At 39.9% G+C, this 21,074-nt stretch overlaps 1 protein-coding gene across 1 annotated transcript in view; it reads left to right on the forward strand.

Annotated features, from left to right (window-relative positions):
• The first annotated feature begins 8,465 nt into the window (after positions 1–8,465).
• Positions 8,466–21,074, forward strand: part of AHCTF1 (AT-hook containing transcription factor 1) — a 62,411-nt gene continuing 49,802 nt past the window's right edge. Inside the window, exons 1-3 of the mRNA XM_054576676.1 lie at positions 8,466–8,846; positions 16,280–16,407; positions 18,192–18,445. Of these exons, the coding sequence (XP_054432651.1) occupies positions 16,287–16,407; positions 18,192–18,445 (375 nt within the window). The 5' untranslated portion in view covers positions 8,466–8,846; positions 16,280–16,286. The remainder of the gene's footprint in view (positions 8,847–16,279; positions 16,408–18,191; positions 18,446–21,074) is intronic.

Genomic DNA, 21,074 nt, shown 5'->3' on the forward strand with positions numbered 1-21,074 from the left:
AATATCAGCTTTAAAAATTTTGATTAAAATTAAGCGCTGGGGTGGCAGGGGAGGTAGGAGAGGGTAAAGGAGGGATCAGTGGTGATGGAAGGAGACTGGACTTGGAGTAGTGAACACACACTACAACATAGAAATGCTGTATTATAGAACTGTACACCTGAAACCTATATAATTTTATTAACCAATGTCACCCCAATAAAGTAAATAAAAACAGAAAAAATATAATAAAAAAAAATCACACACCCTCACAAAGAAGGCACAGTATTTGGCTATATAAATACCAGAAACTAAGTAAAAGTGCAAGAGGGTAAGAAAACTTTTTAGAAGGCTAAAAGTGAAGAAGGGATCAGGTGGCATAAGAACTGAGAAAACAGTAGGAACCATATACTTTGAAAAAGTAAGAAAAACATAGAACAAGCTTTGGAAGAAAAGGAAAGGAAACCCATTTTGTAGGGAGACAGGGGGAAAATTACACCGTATAGTTGGGAGATGCTATCATATAACCACAGGTGGGCCCAGAAAAGGTCAGGGAGCCATCAGGGCGGTAGGTGTGAAAAATCTAAGGCTGGGGAGTGGGGATCAGGAGAGTCATGCGGCTGAAATGCACTGACATGAGGGTGACGCCCGGGCTGCCATCGGGTGGGAAGGCTTTGGTATTGTCATTGCTCACTCTCTTAGGGGAAAGACAATGAGCTGCAAAGAATCTAAGAACATCATATTTATGGAATTATTGCAGAACTTTATTGTCGTCTAAAACCTCTCAAGACACTAAAAACCTGAGACGATAGAACATGAAGACTTCCCTAATTGAAACCAGTCTGTCACTAAATGTGAGGCATCTCGGCACCTGCCATGCCCAAGGAGTTAGAACCCTGGGCTGCTCTGAGGAGGGCCCAGCAGAGGTTCTGCCTCCACCAGGTTCAACCCAGCTGCATCCATGCGAGTTTCAATACACCTCTCACAGAATCTCCTTCTCATTGATAATAAAGGGTGAGTCCCCCATGTTTGTTATTGACAGACACCTCTTTATCTCTTGTTCTGTCTTGTTCCCCTAAATCCATGAACGGGAGAAAACATGTATTCATTCATACGTTCATTTAAAAAAAAAAAAAGTGAAACCTACTAGATGCTAGGTGCTTTGTTGAGTATTGTGGAAAAAAGGTGAGAAAGACATTGTTTCTCCCTTAGCTAAGCTCATGACGTAGTCAGGAAGATAACATAAAAAGTAATCAGAATACAGTGTGATCGACGCTGTAATGGACCCTTGAACCCTTTCCTATTTCAAGACAGTAGGCTTCTCCACCGTGTGCAAATAGCAACATCATACATTAACGTCTTTGTCTGGAGTGCCCCTTCTATTAACTTGCTGCCAACACATCAGATAATAGCAGTGATTATGGTGTAAAGTTTTTTTTCTGGTTCATTAAGCTGGAAATGTTTTGTTTCTCTTTTATATCTCAATTGTGTTTTGTTTCCTGTCTAATTAGCCATGCTGATGTTTTAAAGTGAGGAAGAGAATAGATTTTATTTATTTTGTTTGCAGATGTGTCATAACGGGTAATTTATTTTCTTCCAGTGGAAGAACATGAGAGACAGGGACTTAGGAACCCTGGGGGCTGTCTGTGTAGGTTTGCCAAAACAAAATATGACTTGGAGCAAAAAGCTTATTGAAACAAAGTAGATTACATCATTTCTAAGGGCCCTCCGACTGCGATAATCTATGATTTACACATGAAATTATATATCAGGTGGGCTAACATTAAAAATCAATGACCAGCAACTTAAAAGAAAAAATTTTAACACAGTGATGAAATATAACCCGTTATTTATGTAGAACAATCAGTCCAAGACACTGGAGAGATATGTTCCCTACTATCACATATTGTTCTTATTTATACAGCTTAAATAAACCATCTGATGTCCAAGGAACTATTGGCAATAGCAAATATTTGGTAGGAGTTTAAAGTTTACTCCATGTTTTCACACATAATGGTCCCAACAAATGAGGAAACTGAGGCTTGGAGAGTTTTAGGTCCTTATCCATGGATGCCCAGACAGCAAAGGGTAGTGACAGAGATCAGGACTCCCATTTCCATCTTTTCCCTCTGAATCCAGTGTTTTTATGTTTCAACACACTGCTTCAAGGAAATTCTCAGGTGGATGCTGCTTTAGGCCACAGCCGGAGGTGGGGGGTGGGGCGGGGGTGGGTGACCTTACTGCGGGGGTTGAGGCTTGTCTAGAATGGGGTGTGGCTCATTCAGGCTGTTGTCCCTGGCCTGCGGTGATGGTCTGGGGGGGGGGGGGGCGGGGCTAGGGAGTGCTAGGGGCTAGGGGGTGGGGTGGGGGGTGGGAGGGTTTGCAGTGGTGGAGGCGTGACTTGAGGGCTGACGTGGAGGGGGGAACGACTGTTTCAGACCCTCCCTCCCGCAGGAGCTAGACAATAGGTAGGTTTGACGTGTGCCAGCAAAACTAGCAAAGGAAAGAAACAATTCTAATTAAATGCCATTAACAAAAGCACTTGGTTCTTAAGGACGCTGCCTACAACTGTCATGGAGTGGCTTATTGAGGTTTCTTCTCTGTAACAAATGGTTTTCAAATCAGCTGGAATTATGCCCTAGTCTGCCAAATTGTTTTTCACACATCAATTCGTCCTCTAATGTTCCTGCAACAGGGCTCCGAGCCTGCCAGTGTTAGTGGGATTGTATTTTACTCTCTGAAATCTTCATGATCTTCAGACTGAAAGAGTCTTGACCTTCCTAGTCTTTGAACACAACAAACCAAAAGACAGTAATTCTTGCACTACGGTTCTGGTGTGGTCCCTCCCTGCCCTCCTTTTGGAGGTTAAGTTTTCCATTGCTTATCTGCATAAGAGAGATCTCCCCAGCCTTATTTACTAAAGATTCATCATCAAGTGTTTATTTTCCAAAAGCCCTCCTTGGAGGAGGTGTGTATGTTTGTCTGAAATCAGATTACGAGATTACATAATTGATTACCGTGTAGATCATCCAGAGAATGTAAAAGGCACTCTCCCTCTGAGTGGGGGGGACATACCCACAATTTTCTTCCATCCCAGGCGTGCGCCTCCTAATCTCTTGGGCCCCCACAAGACCAGCAACCTGGGGAGCAACAGGCAGCGGCAGCTCCTCCCACGCTCACCCCCGAACCTGTCTCCAAGGCCCCTTTTCTCTGACTTCCCAGTGAGCTGAAGTGGCCCTAGCCGGGCTCTCTCATGTTGCTTCTTCCCTCCTAAGCCCTTCCTTGTTTCACTGTCCCCAGCCTTATTATTAGGTATTCTCAAAATTAAAAATAAAAATTAAAAAATGTAGAAAACCTCCCTTTAGACAAAAACCAGTGTTGTGGGAACATGTGTAGCAAGGATGTGTTTTGTTATTCACTCTTAACCAAAGTGCTGTATTATATTTAATATCTAAAATTTACAGAGTGTATTCACTTTTATGTTCATAATGTGTTACAAAGGTAATGAAGGGTAGGTAATGAAAGGTAATAAATGTAAGGAAGAGTCTAACTATAAAATTAAACTCTTTAAAATAAGAGAATGCAGAATCATAAGAACACAGAAATCTGAGCGATTATAGGGCTTCCATCCAAAACCACTCCAAATATAAAAATGACAAGCCTTCTTTAGAAGTGTCTTTTTTTCCAGCTGGTGGGAAATAAGTCTGTGACCCAAACAATTATAGCAAATAGATATCTCAACCCAAACCAGAATGTGAAACTAGAATATTCCCATGACTGACTAAGACGCTGAGTGTTATTATAATTAGCAATAAGATACTTAAGAAAGAGTTGTTGGTCTCTTTAATATTAAAGGAGATTTTATTTAAAAATTCCAAATGGAAAGTAATTTTAATTTAATTATCTCTTGATTGCATTGCTGAGGGACCCACGGATATTGGCCTTATCAAGGTTTGAACCCTCGATGCCTTGAGTAATACGTAGCTCATTAAAACTTTCAATAAATATTTGATGAATAAACAAATAAAACAAAATAAAGCTAAACTGAAAGGTACTACTGAGAATTATTAGAATCTTAAGGATGTTCATTTTGGTTACGTTAAAGTTTTGTATCTTTTTCTTCACTAATCAGGAATTATGTGGCCTACTCATAAATAATTCACTTCTAAATTTAAAGATCTTCCACATTTAAACTTGTTTTCAATAGAAGAATGCTGCTGAATTTTATTCTGGACATTCCATTTAGGACATTCTAGTTAACATCTTGTTTCCATTTTCAGACATCTCTTGGTGAAAAATTGATACCACGTCATCTATGCTTTTCTCTAATCAAATCCAACAAATCTACCTGAGGTTTATTAAAAATCCCTACCAGAGACCAAAGAAAAAGTTAAGATCAGAAGAGGCAAAAGGCAAAAAAATCCCCAGTTTATAATTTAAACCATGTAGAGATATTGTTTTGACTAGTAACTTAAAATACTTTGGAAACTTACAGCACCATGCAAACGTCACAGTTAATACAAGTCATGCAGGTTCAATGGGATTAAAATACATTCAGAAGAAAAAATAAGGCTGAGAATCCATCTGATAAATTTGGCACATTTGTTATAATGAGTAACCTATTCCTGTACTGGAATATCAGTTGTGTTTTCATTTTTATCACTTTCCAGCTCTGCAGAGCCAACTTTTCTTACTTGGAGGCAGGGAGCTTCAGGCAAGTGAGCGATTTGTGACTCATGAGCAATACACTTCCAACACCAGACACCAAAAGAAGTGTATGACTATTACCTGTGCCCTTGGGAATCTAGCTTAACAATGCTCCCATGCAAGCATGAGTCTTGAGAAACCAAAGGTTCAAAAATAAAAAATGCAATGATATGTGAGTATACAGTTTATAGCTATCTCTAGCAGAATTTCAAGATCCATCATATTACTGGTGTTCTTTGGGGTTAAGCAACAGTGAAATCATAACTGTGACAGTTTTAGTTAAAATATACCCCCCCTTTTTTTTAAAGGAAGGAGAGGAAGGATGGGGAAAAAGAGACAGAGAGAAACATCGATCAGTTGCCTCTTGCACTCATCCCCAGTGGGGACCCAGGCACGTGCCCTGACCAGGCATCCAACCAGTGACCTTTCGCTTTGCGGGACCTTGCGAGTCAACCCACTGAGTCGCACCCATCAGGGCAAAATAGACAGATTTTTAAAAGTGACTTTGGAAGAGGAAGACATTTAAAAAAAAAAAAAGAAGAGGTAGAAAGGGAAATAATTTTTAAGAAGAGATTGTGGCACCATGTTTATAACAAATATTACCAGTGTTCAGAGAAAGAAAATCTGTGGCTTTTGGGGATACCATTTAAAAAAACAATTTTGAAGTGTACAAAGATGCTACTGTAATGACAGAAGAATATTACTTTTAAAAATTGTAGATTTGATTTAATGTCTATTTTTTAAAAATCAAAACAAATAAAATCCGACCCCAAATATTTGTGGCAAACCATTTGACAATCTGTTTCTTGATCTACAAAGTGAGGTGTTTGGCCTAGATTATCTCTTGAGTCCCTTTTAATCTAATATTGTATATTTTGCTTTGAGTGGTAAAATCAATAAATATATACTCATTCACTAAACAATTATTTTGGCCCTTATTTATATGCTAGCCACTATGCCATCCCTGGAAATGTAGTGGGGAACAAGAAAAATATGACTCTTCACTCACCAAGCTTATTGTCAATTGGAGAAATCAAGGTTGGGGCACTGCTTGTTATAACCAATAATCTCTACAAAAATAATGAAAATGGAACTGTTAGAACAGAGGTATTGCCTGTTTGAGACAGATAAATTCCATTTTATTGTTATTATTAAAATATCAAGTCTCCCCGCCACCCCCCCCGCCCCATTATTTTGAAAAACAAATGAGATTTAATTCAGAAAACTAAATTTTCTGAAATTTAGGCTCTAAATTTTCTGCAATCAGGCGGCTGTCCCTCTCTCAGGATGCTGCACTGGTATTGAAACATTGCCTCTTGAATAAACATTCCAGATGGAAGCATGAGGGTCCACACTAGCCATTACCATTACCTAGGCCTTTTACCAAAATAATGAACGACCATATGGGTAGAAAGGAAATGAAGTTCTGAGCTGGGTGCATACTTCCCTTTAATCTTTGCAGTAGCTCTCCAAGGGAAATATATATAGCATCCTTTCTTTTTTGATGAGAAAACAGGTTCAGAGAATGAAGCAATTCGATTACAGGCATGTTGCTAGAAAGTAGTGAAAAGGATGAAAACCCCAGTTTATCTGGCTCCAAAAGATCGTGTTCCTTTTACTACACAATGCTTCCTCCAGAAAAGGGAAGCTCTGAAGCCGTGTTTACCAAAGTTCACTGTGCGGAACACTAATAAGGCAAGATCTTCCATGAGCCTAAATGGATTCATTCCAAGGTCAAGTAACTTTTGGAATGCCAAGTATGTTCAAGGCAGTGAAGTAGTACATAAAAGAAATGTTTAATTTTATTTAATCAGTTTTCCCCCAAACTTGTTTGATGATCAAACCCAGATTTTTTTTTTTCCACTTAACATTATTAATGTCTCTTGAAACCAACTTTGGCATATGCTTAGTTATGTGACTGAGAAGGGGAGGGTTGAACGAGAGTGTCGAAGTGGAAATTCAGTTTACAAAGCAATTAAAATGCAAAACTAGCAGTTATGAGGGAAGCATTTTAAAAAGTATAAAGTACAGTCTGTGCTCTCAGTGTAGCTGGGAGATAGGGGTGGTGGGTGGATGGAGGGAGTCAGAAGCAAAAAGGGAAACAGACATAAAATAAAGGCAGCACATTTTCAGTGCAAGTTCTTAGTGATTAATGTGGGCTGAAGTTGAAAGGAAGATTTGGGAGAGAAAAGAGGCCTGAGCTGGATCCTGAGGGATATTAAGATTTAGATAAGGGGAGAAGAGGCTGGGAAGCACAGAAAAGCAAAAATGTTTGGAAGAGGGTGAAGAAATGGTTTTCAGGGACTATGTAGGGAAACTAAATAGGAAAGGTAGGGCTCGCCCAGATTATAGATAATCATACAGAAACCATTCTGTTAGTAATGACGCAAGGAATGATTAAAATATGGAAGATTATTTAGAAAGTCAGTTAATCTGGATATTAAGTGTGATGAGACAGATTTTTTAATTTTACAGTTGGCAGGGCCCTTAGAGCCAAGTTAACAAATGCCTGTCTAATGAATCAGGAGACCCTCGAGTCCACCACTCTTGCTCTGCACATCTGATACATTAGCCCAGGGAGGTCACTTAGTTTTCCCCACCTCACACAGCTCACGAGCAACACATTTGGGTTGAGAACTCAGGTCTTTGGACTACCAAGGGTACAATACTCTTGAATTGAGCATAAAATGGTGCCAAAGAAAATAAGTGTAGAATGAGGAGCAAGGCAAGGACATGAATCAACACATTTGACAGAGAGGTGGTTTTTGTTTGAAGAGGTCCATTTAAAATCAAGACAAACAACCAAAAACCTTTTTTACCTCCTGCTCTGCTACAATTTAGTCAAGTCAGTACCTTTTGCAAACGAATGTTACATTTAGAGGTTTCTGCCCGTAAAGAAACAATTATAGGGGAAAAAATTATATTTGTAGGCCGCATATCTCAAAAAAACGTAAGAGAGGGTTAACAGAAAAGGATAAACTTTTTTTTTAGATAAACTTTTTTGGATAAAAAACATCGGCCTGCTTGAATCCTCTTTCTTTACCTCACGTTGTAATCCTTTTATTTGACATTCAATATTTACTATTACCTGCACATCCCACATCTATTTGTTTGAAAAGTGTTTGGTGCTGGGACTAGCTTCAAAGATGCTAACAACAACAAAACAACAACAACAAAAAAAACAGTAAAACTCGAGGGTGACCAAAAAGGTAAGTAACACTGATTTGAAAGCACGCTCGGATATTCCCTCATTAGTCCGGCGCTCACCTTTAGCACCACAAGTAGGAGCACAGAGAAAGAATAACACCGAGGGCAAACGGCACTGCCAGGAGGGCAAAAATTATCACTTGTCCTCCAGAAAGCGCGGCTAGACGATAAAGTTGCGACTCTCCCGCCACAGATGTCACACCGCGGGATTAAGAGGCAGGCGGGGTCCACCCAGCGCGACCTTAGACGAAGACTACCATTCCCGACCCCGCGCAGAGCCCACGAGTCCAGCCGCTCCGGCCATTCAGCGCTCAAGGCATTGTGGGAATCGTAGTCTTTTCTTTCCTTAGCTCATTGGAGGCGGGGAGATTCTATTTTACGCAAAGGACGGCCTTTCCCGACCCATGCTTCCCGTACCTCCCTTTTCTTCCCCCACCTTCCACGCAGAGTTTAAAAATTCCCGCGGCGCCGGCCCCCGAGGCCGGAACACTCGCGAGAACTCAGGTCTCCGCGCCGCGATCTCCGTTCCACCTCCCCTCCCTCTCCGCACCGCCTCTTCCCTCCCCTCCGGGGCGTGTGGGACAAGCTGTATCTGCCCTGGGTAATGCGCAAAGGAGGGCCGGTGCTGTCCAAGCGGAGGAGGCAGAGTCGCGTGGGGGAGGACCCGGAACCGCGGCGCGGGTAGCGTCTGCATTTTAGACGCTGAGCGGTCAGCCGGCCTGCAGCTGGCGCAGGCACTCTCGCGGCCGTGGGACTCTAAGGTGGTCGGCCAGGGAGGACGCCGGCGGAGGCCCGCGAGAAGAGAAGCAGCTTCCGCGCGGCGGAGGCGCGCGCCTCCTGCGTGGGGCGACAGTGTCTCCCAGGAGATGCTGTGACGGACCCGCACGGGAGGAGCTCTCGCCTCGCGCCCCCCTGGACTCGGCGGCCCCGGCGACTCGGTCACCCGCCCTTCTCAGGTGGGTAGGGGGAAGGGAAGGAGGGCGTTGGGTTCGTGCGGCAGAGGGCGGGTCTGCGCGGCCTGGGCCCCGCGCGGCGGCCCGGCTTCTCTCGCCGCCCCGCGCCGCGCCTCGCCCGCGGGGCCGACCTCGTGCCGGGCCTAGGCCGTGCTTTTACCCGCCAACGAGCGACCACGTCCCGGCTCGCGGACCGGGCCCGAGGGGGCGAGCGCGAGCGTTGGCGGTTGCAGCACGCTGGAGGCGCGGCTTATGTAAGCTGCGGTTCAGGCACATGGCGGCGGAGACGCGCTTCGGGGTTTATTCCGCGATTGGCAGCCAGGTCCTCACCGTTTCCAGTTCAACCTCGGCGGGACCCCCTCCCGGGGATTCGCGATGGCCTTTTGAGTTGGTTGTACGGTGATCCGTACTCCACTTGCTGCTGGGCTTGGCTCGGGTGAGTCCGGGGCGGGGAAAAAGTTTGACTCGTGATTTAAAAGGTGCGGTGAATTGGTCACAGATCGGAGATTTGAAACAACCGTACATCTTGGAGTGGGTATTAACTTACTTTGCTTGTCCCACCTGGAGATTTAAAACAACCGTACATCTCGAAGTGGGTATTAACTGGTTTTTACTTGTCCCACCCGGAGATTTAAAATAACCGTGCACTTTAGGGTGGATATTAATTTGCCCTAATGTTCTATTTAGAAACTCGAGAACAATAACTTTTGTTAATGGTTGACTTTTGGGGGTGGGGTGGGGAGGGGGGTTTATTCGTAATAGCTGTTTTTTGTGTTTGTTTTTGTTTTTAAATAGACAGTTGGAGAAGTATTTGGAAGAACCTGGGTCCTTTAGGATAAAATATAAGTCTCTTGGAAACTCTAAACTTTATTTTAATCTCAAATTATCGTAAGGAGCCAGGAGATTTTAAGAATCTTTTTCATGAGCTTTCACTGATTGGGTCTGTGAAGAGAGAAGAAATTAGGATAGGTTTACTTATTTTGGAGTATTTAACCAGGGATAGCAAGCTCCGCTCCCATTAATGCTTGAGAGATGCTCCGTGTTAAGTGCTATAGGAAGACTATATTCTTTCTGTACTGTCGTTTTTCAGTAACCTAGTACCAAAGTGTCACCAGTGTGCAAAACAGCAATAATTGTTTTTTTCTAAAGATTCTTATACAGCGACTTTGTGACAGACACATCTGGATTTAAGAGGAAACCCAACCTTTGTTTCTTTCTCTGCTAGCCGTGAACATTTTCAGGAAGTCCTCACAGGGAACGATGTCGAACTGCCATCGGTTCGGTCCGCGGTCTCTGCAGTAAGGCTCTCGGGTTCAGCCTCCCCTAGTCGCACACTTGCACTTAAGCTACTCCAGAATCATCCCCGATCCTGGGCTCATTTTCTTAAAGATGTACTTTGATGTTCCTTGGCTGATGTCTTTCAGCCTGTAGTGCCACCTCTGCCTTTGTCAAGATCTCGAATTTCAAGTCCTTTTTAGTGTAAATGTCATCTTTTCTGTGCACTCTTTCATTTTTCTTTATCCCACTTCTTTCCTGGGATCTCACAACATCTGTATTGAATACCTCCATTGTAGCATTTATTTGCTGTGATATTCTAGTGGGTATGTATCTCTGCTTCCAGAATCTGACTCCTTTAGTTCAGGAAGTAGGTAATCTTTCTGCCCCTGCACTCCTTTTCCAGTACAATGTTTTAAAAGTAGATGGTGATTGATAAGTGTTTGAGTTAAGTTTGAAAGATCAGCTGCTAAAAGATTCAAAGTTTCTGGGTCCACTGTTTACATTCAAATCATAATTGTCTTTTTGAGTCAAAAGAAAAAGTAAATATGCACACGAAATATTTTGTAGAAATGTTTGCTCAGTATATGCAGTATAATTATTGAACAACTTGATGAACAACTAGTTTTATTTTTCTGTAGTGGAATTTAGCTGCATTTGAAGATGTGCATTTCACACAACTGATTTATGGTATTCTGTATTAATATCTTTCGTAGTAATTTTGCAAACTTTGCTTAAAACTGAAATAATGTAGTATACTTAAAAATAAGTTAGGCCCAATATTGAGTTTTTTAAGAGCAGTTTTAGGGTCACAGCAAAATTGAGTGGACAATACAGAGATTTCCAGTATACAATATCCAGTATCCATTCTCTGTTTCTGGTGATGCATAGCTTCCTCCTACCAAATCAGAACAGATGATGAACCTGCATTGATACATCATCATCCATAGTTTCATTAGGGTTTACTCTTGGTGGTGTTCATTCTATGGGTTTGGGCAAATGTATAATGGTATGTATCCATCATTAGTATCAAAGTAGTTTCACTGGCCTTTAAATCCTGTGTTCTACCTATTCCTCCCTCCCTCTCAACTAACTCCTGGCAACTGCTGATCTTTGCTGTTTCTACAGTTTTGCCTTATTCAGAATGTCACATAATTGGAATCATGCAGCGTGTAACCTTTTCAGATGGGCTGCTTTCACGTAGCAATAACCATTTAAACATCCTCCATGTCTTTTCATGGCTTGACAGCTTTTTTTAAGCACTAAATAGTCATTGTATGGATTATACCACTGTTTATCCATTCACTTACTGAAGGACATGTTGGTTGTTTCCAGGTTTTGATAATTATGAGTAAAGCTGTTATATACATCCATGTTCAGGTTTTTGTGTAGACATGTTTTCAGCTCCTTTGGATAAACACCAGGGAGTGTGACTGTTGGATCATATGGTATCAGTATCTTTAGTTTCGGAAGATACTGTCAAACTGTCTTCCAAACTGGTGGGAATTTTGTATTCCCACCAGCAGTGAAAGAGAGTTCGTCTTGCTCCACATCTTCACAGCATTTGGTATTGTCAGTGTTCTGTATTTTGGCCAAAATAATAGAATTCCACTCTGAGAAATGTTTTCTTAGGCTGAGCACCTGTTTCCCACAAAAGAGCATGTATATGGTAATCACCTTCAATTTGCAATCACTGCAATTCCACCGATATACGGGTAACACCCAGGTCACCTAAGCTGTGATGTTCTGAGTGTTCTTAGTTATACCCTAATTTCACTAAATGCCCAAGATTTGCTGGTATAAACTCACTGTGACTCGAATTATTTGGCTGCTTTTGAAGATGAAGTCCAAAGAACTCTGCAGTGATTCTCTTTTGGGGGGCTTACTTGATAGGCATCAGCAGTTAGCAGCCAAGGCTGTGCTGATCCTGTCTGGCTCCACCCGACCATCACAAATGACAGGAGAGGAATCGTTTCACTTGCTTCAGGCAAAGCAGTTCAGTTCTGTGTCTCACACTGTAGACATAGGAGAAAAATCCCACTTTGGGTCCAGAGCAGCTGGTAACAGTGCTACTGCTGGTTAGTGTCTTCTGGTGGGTCAGTTTCATGTCAGAAAACAAGGCTTTGACTGTCCCGTTTTTACAAATTTCATCATGAAGATCCTTATACTCGACATCTTAAGATGATGGTTTTCATGTTACTTTTATCAAAGTCCACAGCCAGCACCTTTAATTCATGTCAGAGCTCCATTCATTACTTTTACGTTTCAACCTGCCGGTCTGCATCTGTCTCTGCAGATGCCAAAAACAGGCCATTACCAAAGGCCTGAGGCTGCTTGCTGCCACTCCAAACCAGGACAGAAGCTGCTGTGACCTCTTGTTGTTGTTTTGGGGTTTTTTGTTTGGTTTGTTTGTTTCTATCCTCACCCAAGGATATGCTGCTCACTGATTAATTTAGAGAGGAGAGAGAAGCATCAATCGGTTGCCTCCCATACGTGCCCTGACTGGGGATGGAGCCTGCAACCTTTTGGTATAGGGATGGCGCTCCAACCAACTGAGCTACCTGGCCAGGGCTTGATGTTTTAATTTGTGTTTCTCTCATGACATATGATGTGGAGCATCTTTTCATGTGCTTGTTTGCTGTCTGTATATCTTCTTTATTGAAATGTCTGAGGTCTCTGGTCATTTTTAAATGGGGTTGTTTTCTTGCTGGGTTTTAACAGTATTGAGGGTTTTTTTCTTTAAGTGAAATTATTTTTTAACATGTCTGTTCCTGTCCCTGCTGACATCTTGCTGTCCTAATTTACCACATGTTTAAGACTTACTAGTTGCAAGTCGTTGTGACCCTCTGGAATTCACAGGAATAAGATACAATTTTTGCCTTTTAGAAATTCATAGTATAGTGGAGAAGACAGGCAAATACAAGTAATGAATTTTTAAATATTTAGGATTACTAACAGGAAGATAAAAAGAAATGATCTAAGAGATGAGATTAAATATGAAAGGATGATCTGTCCAGACCACACTGGGAATCTAATCCCTGACTGATGGGCTTTGGCTGATGGAGGTAGAAGGAGAAACAGCATGAATAAGTGAAAGTGCTAGGCCATAATATAGCAAAGTGATGAAGGGTTTGGGGGAGCAATGCTGTGAAGGTAACCTGGGACTTCCAGGTTGTGGAGAGCCTTGATTTGCCTCTAGCTGAAGGTGGGAGTTACAATTTTAATATGCAGTAGGGAGTCATCGAAGAGTTTTGAGAAGGGGAGTGACAAAATCCATGTACCTTATAGTGAGAAAATACTTCAACAGTATTCATACATTGGCAGCCAGCACGTTGTTCTTGCTGTGCCTATCTAGACCTTGAGTAGAAGTTGAAACTTTGTGGGGTACTTTTTAGAGGTTGTATGTCACAAAAACTTTTTTCTTTTGTAACTTAAAATAGGATGTTTCACTGTCATATGACCTGTATTGTTTTTAATGAAAAGTCTCCTGCCATTGTTATCTTTGTTCGTTTGTGTGGGGTGCTACATTTAAGATCTCTTCGTCCCTTGATTTTGATGTATTTTGGTGGAGTTTTTTCATGTTTCTGGTGCTTTGAGGTTCACTGACCTTTTAGGATTTGTGGGATTATAGTTGCCATCAAATTAGGAAAAAAATTGGCCATTGGCTTTTCAACTTTTTCTGTCCTCTCCTTTTGGAAATTTCTGCTACAAATGTTAGGACACTTGAGGTTCTGCTGTCGCTCTGTATTTTTCCTCCTGGCCCAGCCTTTTTTGTCTCTGCTTCATTTTAGGTAGTTTTCACTATGGGTGTTTATATTCACTACAACTTTCTATGTCTAACCTATTAATCCCATTCAGTGCATTTATCATCTCTAGAAATTTGATTTAGTGTTACTTGTATCTTCCAAATTTCTTATCATGCCCGTGCTTTCCTCCGTCTTAGACATAAAGGCTAGAATGACGGATTTAATTTTTCTCATCTGCTAATTGTAATTACATGCCATTTTTAGGAATGTTTCTGTTGGTTGGTTTTCCCAGCTTATTTGTATTTTCCTGCTGCTTTGCTTGCAGGACCATTTTCTAATAACATTTTAAAATACTGATTTGAGAGAGGGAGAAAGAAATATCTATTTGCTGTTGCACTTACTGATGCATTCATTGATTCTTGAATGAGCCTTGACAGGGATTGAACTGGCAGCTTTGGCATATGGGGATGATGCTCTAACCCAGGGGATTGGGCCATATATTCAGTAAAATATATCAGCAATTGTATGTTGACGACAATTTTGCTTAGCATTTTGAAGATATTCCGGACTTCTGGCTTTCACTGTTGTTGAAAGTCATTTCTTTTTATTCTGCATAGGGGTCACCAGTCTTCCTGATTGCAGAGAACTGGTGTGTGTCTACAAATTTGGGAAATAGCTTTTAGAATTGCCTGTTCTTTACTATTAGTGTTACATTGGCAGGGGGCGAGGAGATTCTAAATAAACATGTTAGGTCTTCTCCTGCTCTTGTCTGTTATTTGTTGAGCAGGCACAAAGGAATATTTTTAAGTTACAAAGAAACACGGTGCAGTGAGTACCTATGTACTCACCATTGAGTTTTGGAAAAAGAACTTTACCATCACCTTGGAGTCTCATGTATACTCCTTTCCATTCTAATCCCTTTTTTTCCTTTCAAGTGTAAACTGCTGTGGATTTTGTGTCATAGTTTTGCTACATGCTTTTTTATTTGGGCAGTATTTTGTTTAGATTTATGGTCTTTGTAGCTTTATAAATATAATCATTCTAAATCTATTTTCTGCTTTTATTGTTTAATATTTTGATGTTTGTCCATATTGTTGCATGTAGTTGGAACATTCTCATTGCTCCTTTGAGTTTTTCCCATTGAATTCTAAATTTTACTAATTTCATTTTTCATTTTAGAAGTTCTGTTTTTTTTCAAATCCACCTGACCGTTTTTTACTTTAATTTTTAGAGTTTCTTCCTCACTGGCAAGTGTACTCTTTGATTTCTTTAGGCATATTAAACGTACCGTTTTCTGATTATTCCAGTGTCTGAAGTCTTCGACAGACTGGTTGAACTAGCTGTTGATCATGATAGCCTAATTCTATTGTTATTTTGACTGTAAGCTCATTTTCACTGGAACTTCATCTTTGAGAACTCTGAGATTCTAGAGACTATTTGGTGTTTTCTGTGGGTTACTTGGAGCATTACCAATATGAGAATACTTGATAATAAATTCTTCATCTGAGTATTTTCAGATAACATAGCTTGAATTCTGGCCACTAATTTGTGTGAAGGGGGTTTTATTTTTCTGAGTAGAGACTTATAGCCAAGGTCAAAATAGGCAGCTTAATTGCTCTCTGTCCTGCACTGTGGGTGCTCTCTCACTCACCCTTATGCTGATGGTAGAGCCTTGCAGAGTTTATTGTAGGGTGGTGGGGCAGGGAACCTCCTCTTAGCTTATTTGCATTGGGCTCTGTTAGCCTTAAGCTTTGTCGTCTTCCTCTGTGGACCTCAGAGTGCTGAAAACGAGACCAGGGTCACCTGGATTGGATTTGGGAGCTCATCCTCAAGGCCCAAGCCAGCTTGCTTGTCTTCCACAATTCCTACTGTCTCTTCACTTTTTAGGCTTTGCTAACTCATTAATCATTGAAAAAAAATACTTTTATATTTTAACCATCTATTTTGGTTGTTTACAATGGGAGTCATTCAAGGAACCTAGTCTTCTATATTTTGGAAATGAAGGATAATTAAATTTTTTATATCTAGTTAAAGACATGTATTAAACTCACTTCCTGAGGTTACTGTGAGTTGGGACATTTTTTCATAGACTTTCTCCCCTTTTACCGTAATAGCAATTTTTCTAAAATATATATTATTTTTGGTGTGTGATGTGTTCTTTGAGAGTCAGTCAGGCAATAAGATTAATCCTAGGGAATCGTGTCTATCCTTAGGACAACTGGCTTAATGAATCTTTACTCTCCTGTGGCTGTTTGGGAAATATTTTCTTAGGAGAGAATACTTCAAAACCAGAAGCACATAGTATGTATTTTATAATCAGATTTCAGTATTAGTTTTTAAATTTTTTTGTGCTTTTTTTCCTTCTGGTTAGAGATAGTAGAAATATATAATAATGTCTTTTAAAAATAATTACAGTGGAAGTATGCAAGACTTAACAGCACAAGTGACTAGTGATCTTCTGCAGTTCCCAGAAGTGACTATTGAAGCCCTTGGAGAAGATGAAATAACATTAGAATCTGTACTTCGTGGAAAGTTTGCTGCAGGTAAAATAATGTTGCTGAAAATGTACTAATTTGATTGACTTACAAGATACTAAGAAGCATCTACTGCGATATCTTTAATGTGGACGAGAAGCAAAATCTGGTTAGAGTGGTCTTATGTAAATATGTGACATCTATGACTACTTGTGTAATAGCATCTACATACTGTAGGACATGTTTTCAGTCACTCTTTGGGGAAGTAAAGTTTATTATTTTTTATTAAAAGTACCATATGTTTTATATCTTTTAGTATTGAGTGTCTGCATTTGGAAAGTAGAAATCACACAGCTGATTTTTCTTTATCATCAGTATGTCTTATTGCTGAGTTTGAAATAGAACCTAAACAGTCTTATGAATTAAAAAGTTCTTATTTTTAGGGCCCTGGGTAAAATAAAATATTCAGAAAATCTTTTCATAATTCCATTAATCTGAACAAGATTTCAATACATGGTTTGGATTATGTAATACAGCAGAAAACCATACCAAAGAAGCCATTAAATTATGAATTTCAGTCTAGTGAAAGATACTGCAGCACATTTTTCTGAAAATGAGTATCACAGCCATCCTTCCTAGCAGGAAGACAAGTCAAGCATATATGTATATATCGGTCACTTAGCTATTTATAGTGCTATTCTCTTGAATATTAAAAGTAGGAACAGTATTAAATATATGCTAAGCACTGTGATAATTTTTTATTGAGATTAAGCATTAGACTTTTCTAAGAACTCACTGTTCTGTGTAGTTCAGAATCATAAGGTAAAGCAACTTGACCTTGTACAGCAAGTGGCAGAAATGAGCTTTGAACCCATGCCTTCTATGTCACCCCTGTGCCATGCTCTTTTGTCAAATCCCGTAGCCTCCCCTCAGCCATAATCTAGTATATCCAACTATCTATCTACTTAGATGCATGAGAAACATTGCAGCTTTAGTAGTAAAAGTTACCACCACCCATCTAGCAGCGCAAGGGAAAATTCAGAGTCTGTTCTTAATTCTTCTGTTTTACTCAGGGAGCCGTGTCTTATTCATCCGCAAGCAGATCCTTTTAGTTCTGCCTCTCAGATGAACCTTCAGTCGATCAGCCTTTCCCTAATAATGGCAGCCAGTCAAGCATAGGTATCATCTCCCATTTCTCTGTGCTTCCCCCTTGTTGTCCATTCTCTACTTAGCAGCTGGAGGAACATTTAAAAACACAGATTGGATTGTCAGTGTCCTGCTTAATACTCTCTGGTTACTTTACATTGCATGCAGATTAAAATCCAGACAGGACTAATAAGGAGCCAAAAAGGGCTTCTGATACTTCCTGTTGTTATACTAGTTATGTCTGTCTTCTCAGTTGGAATTTGAACTCTTCTGGAATAGAGTCACGTGTTATATTTTACAACACCTAGTTTAACCCTTAAGGCATAATATAGTTAAAATATAAGCTTTGGAATTAGACTTGGGATCCCACTTTTGGCCCTGGTATTTGTAGCTGTGCGGCTTTGGGCAAGTTATTTAGCTGTATGAATGTTTAGTTGACTTATCTCTCTATTGAGGTATGACAAGGAGTAAATGAGATGATGTATTTAAAACTGAATGGTTACTTTATTATTATTGTGGTAGTAGTTCAATATATTTTACTAAATTGAGGACCACTCTATTTTATAAATGTTTAGATTTCAATTTGGAGATAACATGTAAAGTTTTGTATAATGAGCTATCTGTTATACATGCAAAAGCTTATAATTTTGTTATGTACATAGAATATTAAAATAAGCAACATATTTACTTTGCTTTTCTTCTTTTAGGGAAAAATGGACTTGCTTACTTGACTTGTGGTCCACAACTTGAGGTAGTAAACTCCCTGACGGGAGAGCGATTGTCTGCATATAGATTCAGCGGAGTGAATGACGAGCCACCTATAATCCTAGCTGTGAAAGAATTCTCTTGGCAGAAGAGAACCGGATTGTTAATTGGATTGGAAGATGCAGAAGGGAGTGTTCTTTGTCTTTATGACCTGGGTATATCAAGAGTGGTTAAAGCAGTTGTTCTTCCTGGAAGGGTAGGTACCTTTTAAGATACGTGGACATTGTGTTTTCAAAACTGAACCCCTACTAGTTACACAGGTAGTTTCACTTTGTTGAGAGAGAGATTCATTGAGAGAGAGAGAGATATATAGATATATACACACACACACTTCTAATTGGTTCACTTTTATGGAAGTGTGTTATTTTTCATTTAAAAGTTCAAAAAAAGGGTTATAAAAATATAAAACATTTATTACTACGGACATTTTTTTTCTTTTTCTTTTTGTTGTTGTTGTTGTTGTTGTTTTTGTTTTTGTATGTGTGACTATGGCTGACCCTTGAACAATGCAGGGGTTAGAGGCGCTGCTTCCTCCACCTACCCCCTTTGGCACAGTTGAAAATCTGCTTATACCTTTTGACTCTGCCTAAAACTTAATAGCCTATTGTTGACCAGAAGCCTCAGTGATACATTTAATGCAGTCTTTGTATGTTATATGTGTTATATACAGTATCCTTACAATAAAGTAAGCTAGAGAAAAAAAGAAAATCGTAAGGAAGAGAAAATGCACTTACAGTCCTGTATGTACTAGGGAAAAATTCATGAGTAAGTGGCTTCATGTAAGGAGTTCAGACCCGTGTTTAAGGGGCAGCCTTGGAGCAATATGGAAAACATGTCTCTGTTACTAAGATTTGAATGATACATTTAAATGGTGATTTCATTTATAATGACCATTTACTAATTAATATCTGTATGTCCTTCATATGCCAAGCATCTTATCCAATACTAATTACAGAAGTATTTTGAATAAGATTTGTCTTCAACAGGTTTGTTTCCACCCTTTCATGCACGGTGAGAACGTGTTTACACTTAAAATGTACACACACAGCCACATAAAGTCATGGAAGAGTAGAATTCTTTCTATACTTAGTGTGAAAAATGTATGCCCTTTAGACATACATAAAAATGTATGTATGGCCTTTGCTGGTGTGACTCGGTTCGAGCATCGTCCTGTATGCCAACAGGTCGGGCTCAGTTCCTGGTCAGGGCATACTGAAGTTGCGGGTTCAGTCCCCAGTCAGGCTGCATGTGGGAGGCAACCATTTGTTTCTCTCCCCCTCTCTGAAATCAATAAACATTTAAAAATTTTTTTAAAAAATTTATGTATGTATATGTAATGTATACAGTCATAGAATAGAGTTAAAAGGGAGGTTAATGACAAAATATATTTTTATAGTTGAGGAAGACTTTATGGGCTACTGTGGAGGTCTGAAGGACTGTACAGCTTAGTACCTTATATGTACTTGCCAGCAGTGATGATTCTAAGGCGGAATTAACTTAGTGATACACGTTGAGTGCTTGCTATACATGAAGCTGTGTTCTAGATTTTGAGGATAAACAGATGGATTGAACTTGTTTCATGCTGTCAAAAAGCTTGGTCTATTAGGAAAAGGTCTATTGGTCTATTAGGAAAAGACCAATAATAAGCTTACAGCATAAATGTAAGTATTTTCACAAATTCAGCCATTTAGAACATGGAGAACACCTGAATAATTTCTACTAAAAAGGTTGGACATTTCAGGCAAAGGGGCTAACATGCAGAAAGTCACAGTATATGGAACATTTGGAAAACTAGGCTTATTTAGAATCACTGGGGGAGAGGGGAAGTTAAGAAGTAGAAGCCAGAAATGGTGAAGATTGAGATTATTAATAGCTTTGTTTGCAGTTAGGGGCTTCCTCTTAAAGTCTGTGGTGAAATCATTTTAAGTTGAAAGCGCAACTCAAGTGTAAAAAGCTCCTTATATTGGGGTAGTTCAGGTAAAAAATGGTGATGAACTGAACCAAAGACATGACAGTGGAAGCAGGATGGGACCGCTTCAGGACCCTCGGGGGGTGACAGGCACGGTGTGGTTTTCTGGATATGAGTAGTTGAGAAGGAGCTTACCTTGTTCTTGTCCTTTATGTGGGTGGGCGACTGGTATCTTATGGAAAAGAGAATACGCGGGCGGGAAGGAGAAGATCGGGAGAATAGTGATAGATAACATCCAAGGAAGTTCAACCAGCTGTTTTCTGGGGACAGGGCACAGCATCACCTCTTAAATTTGCGTACTTTTAACTGTCTTATTTTAAAATTAAATTCGATAGCATTGTCATTTACTTTCTATAATATTTGCATGAGGAATGTAAGCTGTGACAGATTTCCTTACCCCTCACTGAGGAAATCGAAGAAAATATGCTTTGGTATTTACAGGCATTATCATACTTTAGAAAAGGAAGACAATTCATGAAATTACATCTTTCAGAATTAAAAACACTATGGATGTCTTGTGTACAGATGAAATATAGACAGAGCCAGGCTCTTGTCTACTGTAAAAAATTATAGCCTGAAACAAACTTTAATTTTATATTTAGATATACCATTGATAACAAATTTCCTTTTTTCTTTCTAGGACATTTATCAGTATCATAGTAGAAATCACCAAATACTTAATTATCACATAACATATCTAATTGATATTTGTGAATTAAGAGGAAACAGAAGAAAAGCTAAGCATAAAACAAAATATGGACTATTAGGTACAGACATTCATGAGATGAAAGGGGAAAATACAACTCCACAATGCGGCTGCAGTATGATTTTAAGTAACTTCAGTCCTTGTTAAATG

Source organism: Pteronotus mesoamericanus, unplaced genomic scaffold (assembly GCF_021234165.1).
Source record: "Pteronotus mesoamericanus isolate MK-2021 breed Mesoamerican mustached bat unplaced genomic scaffold, CSHL_Meso_final contig_347, whole genome shotgun sequence".
NCBI lineage: Eukaryota > Metazoa > Chordata > Mammalia > Chiroptera > Mormoopidae > Pteronotus > Pteronotus mesoamericanus.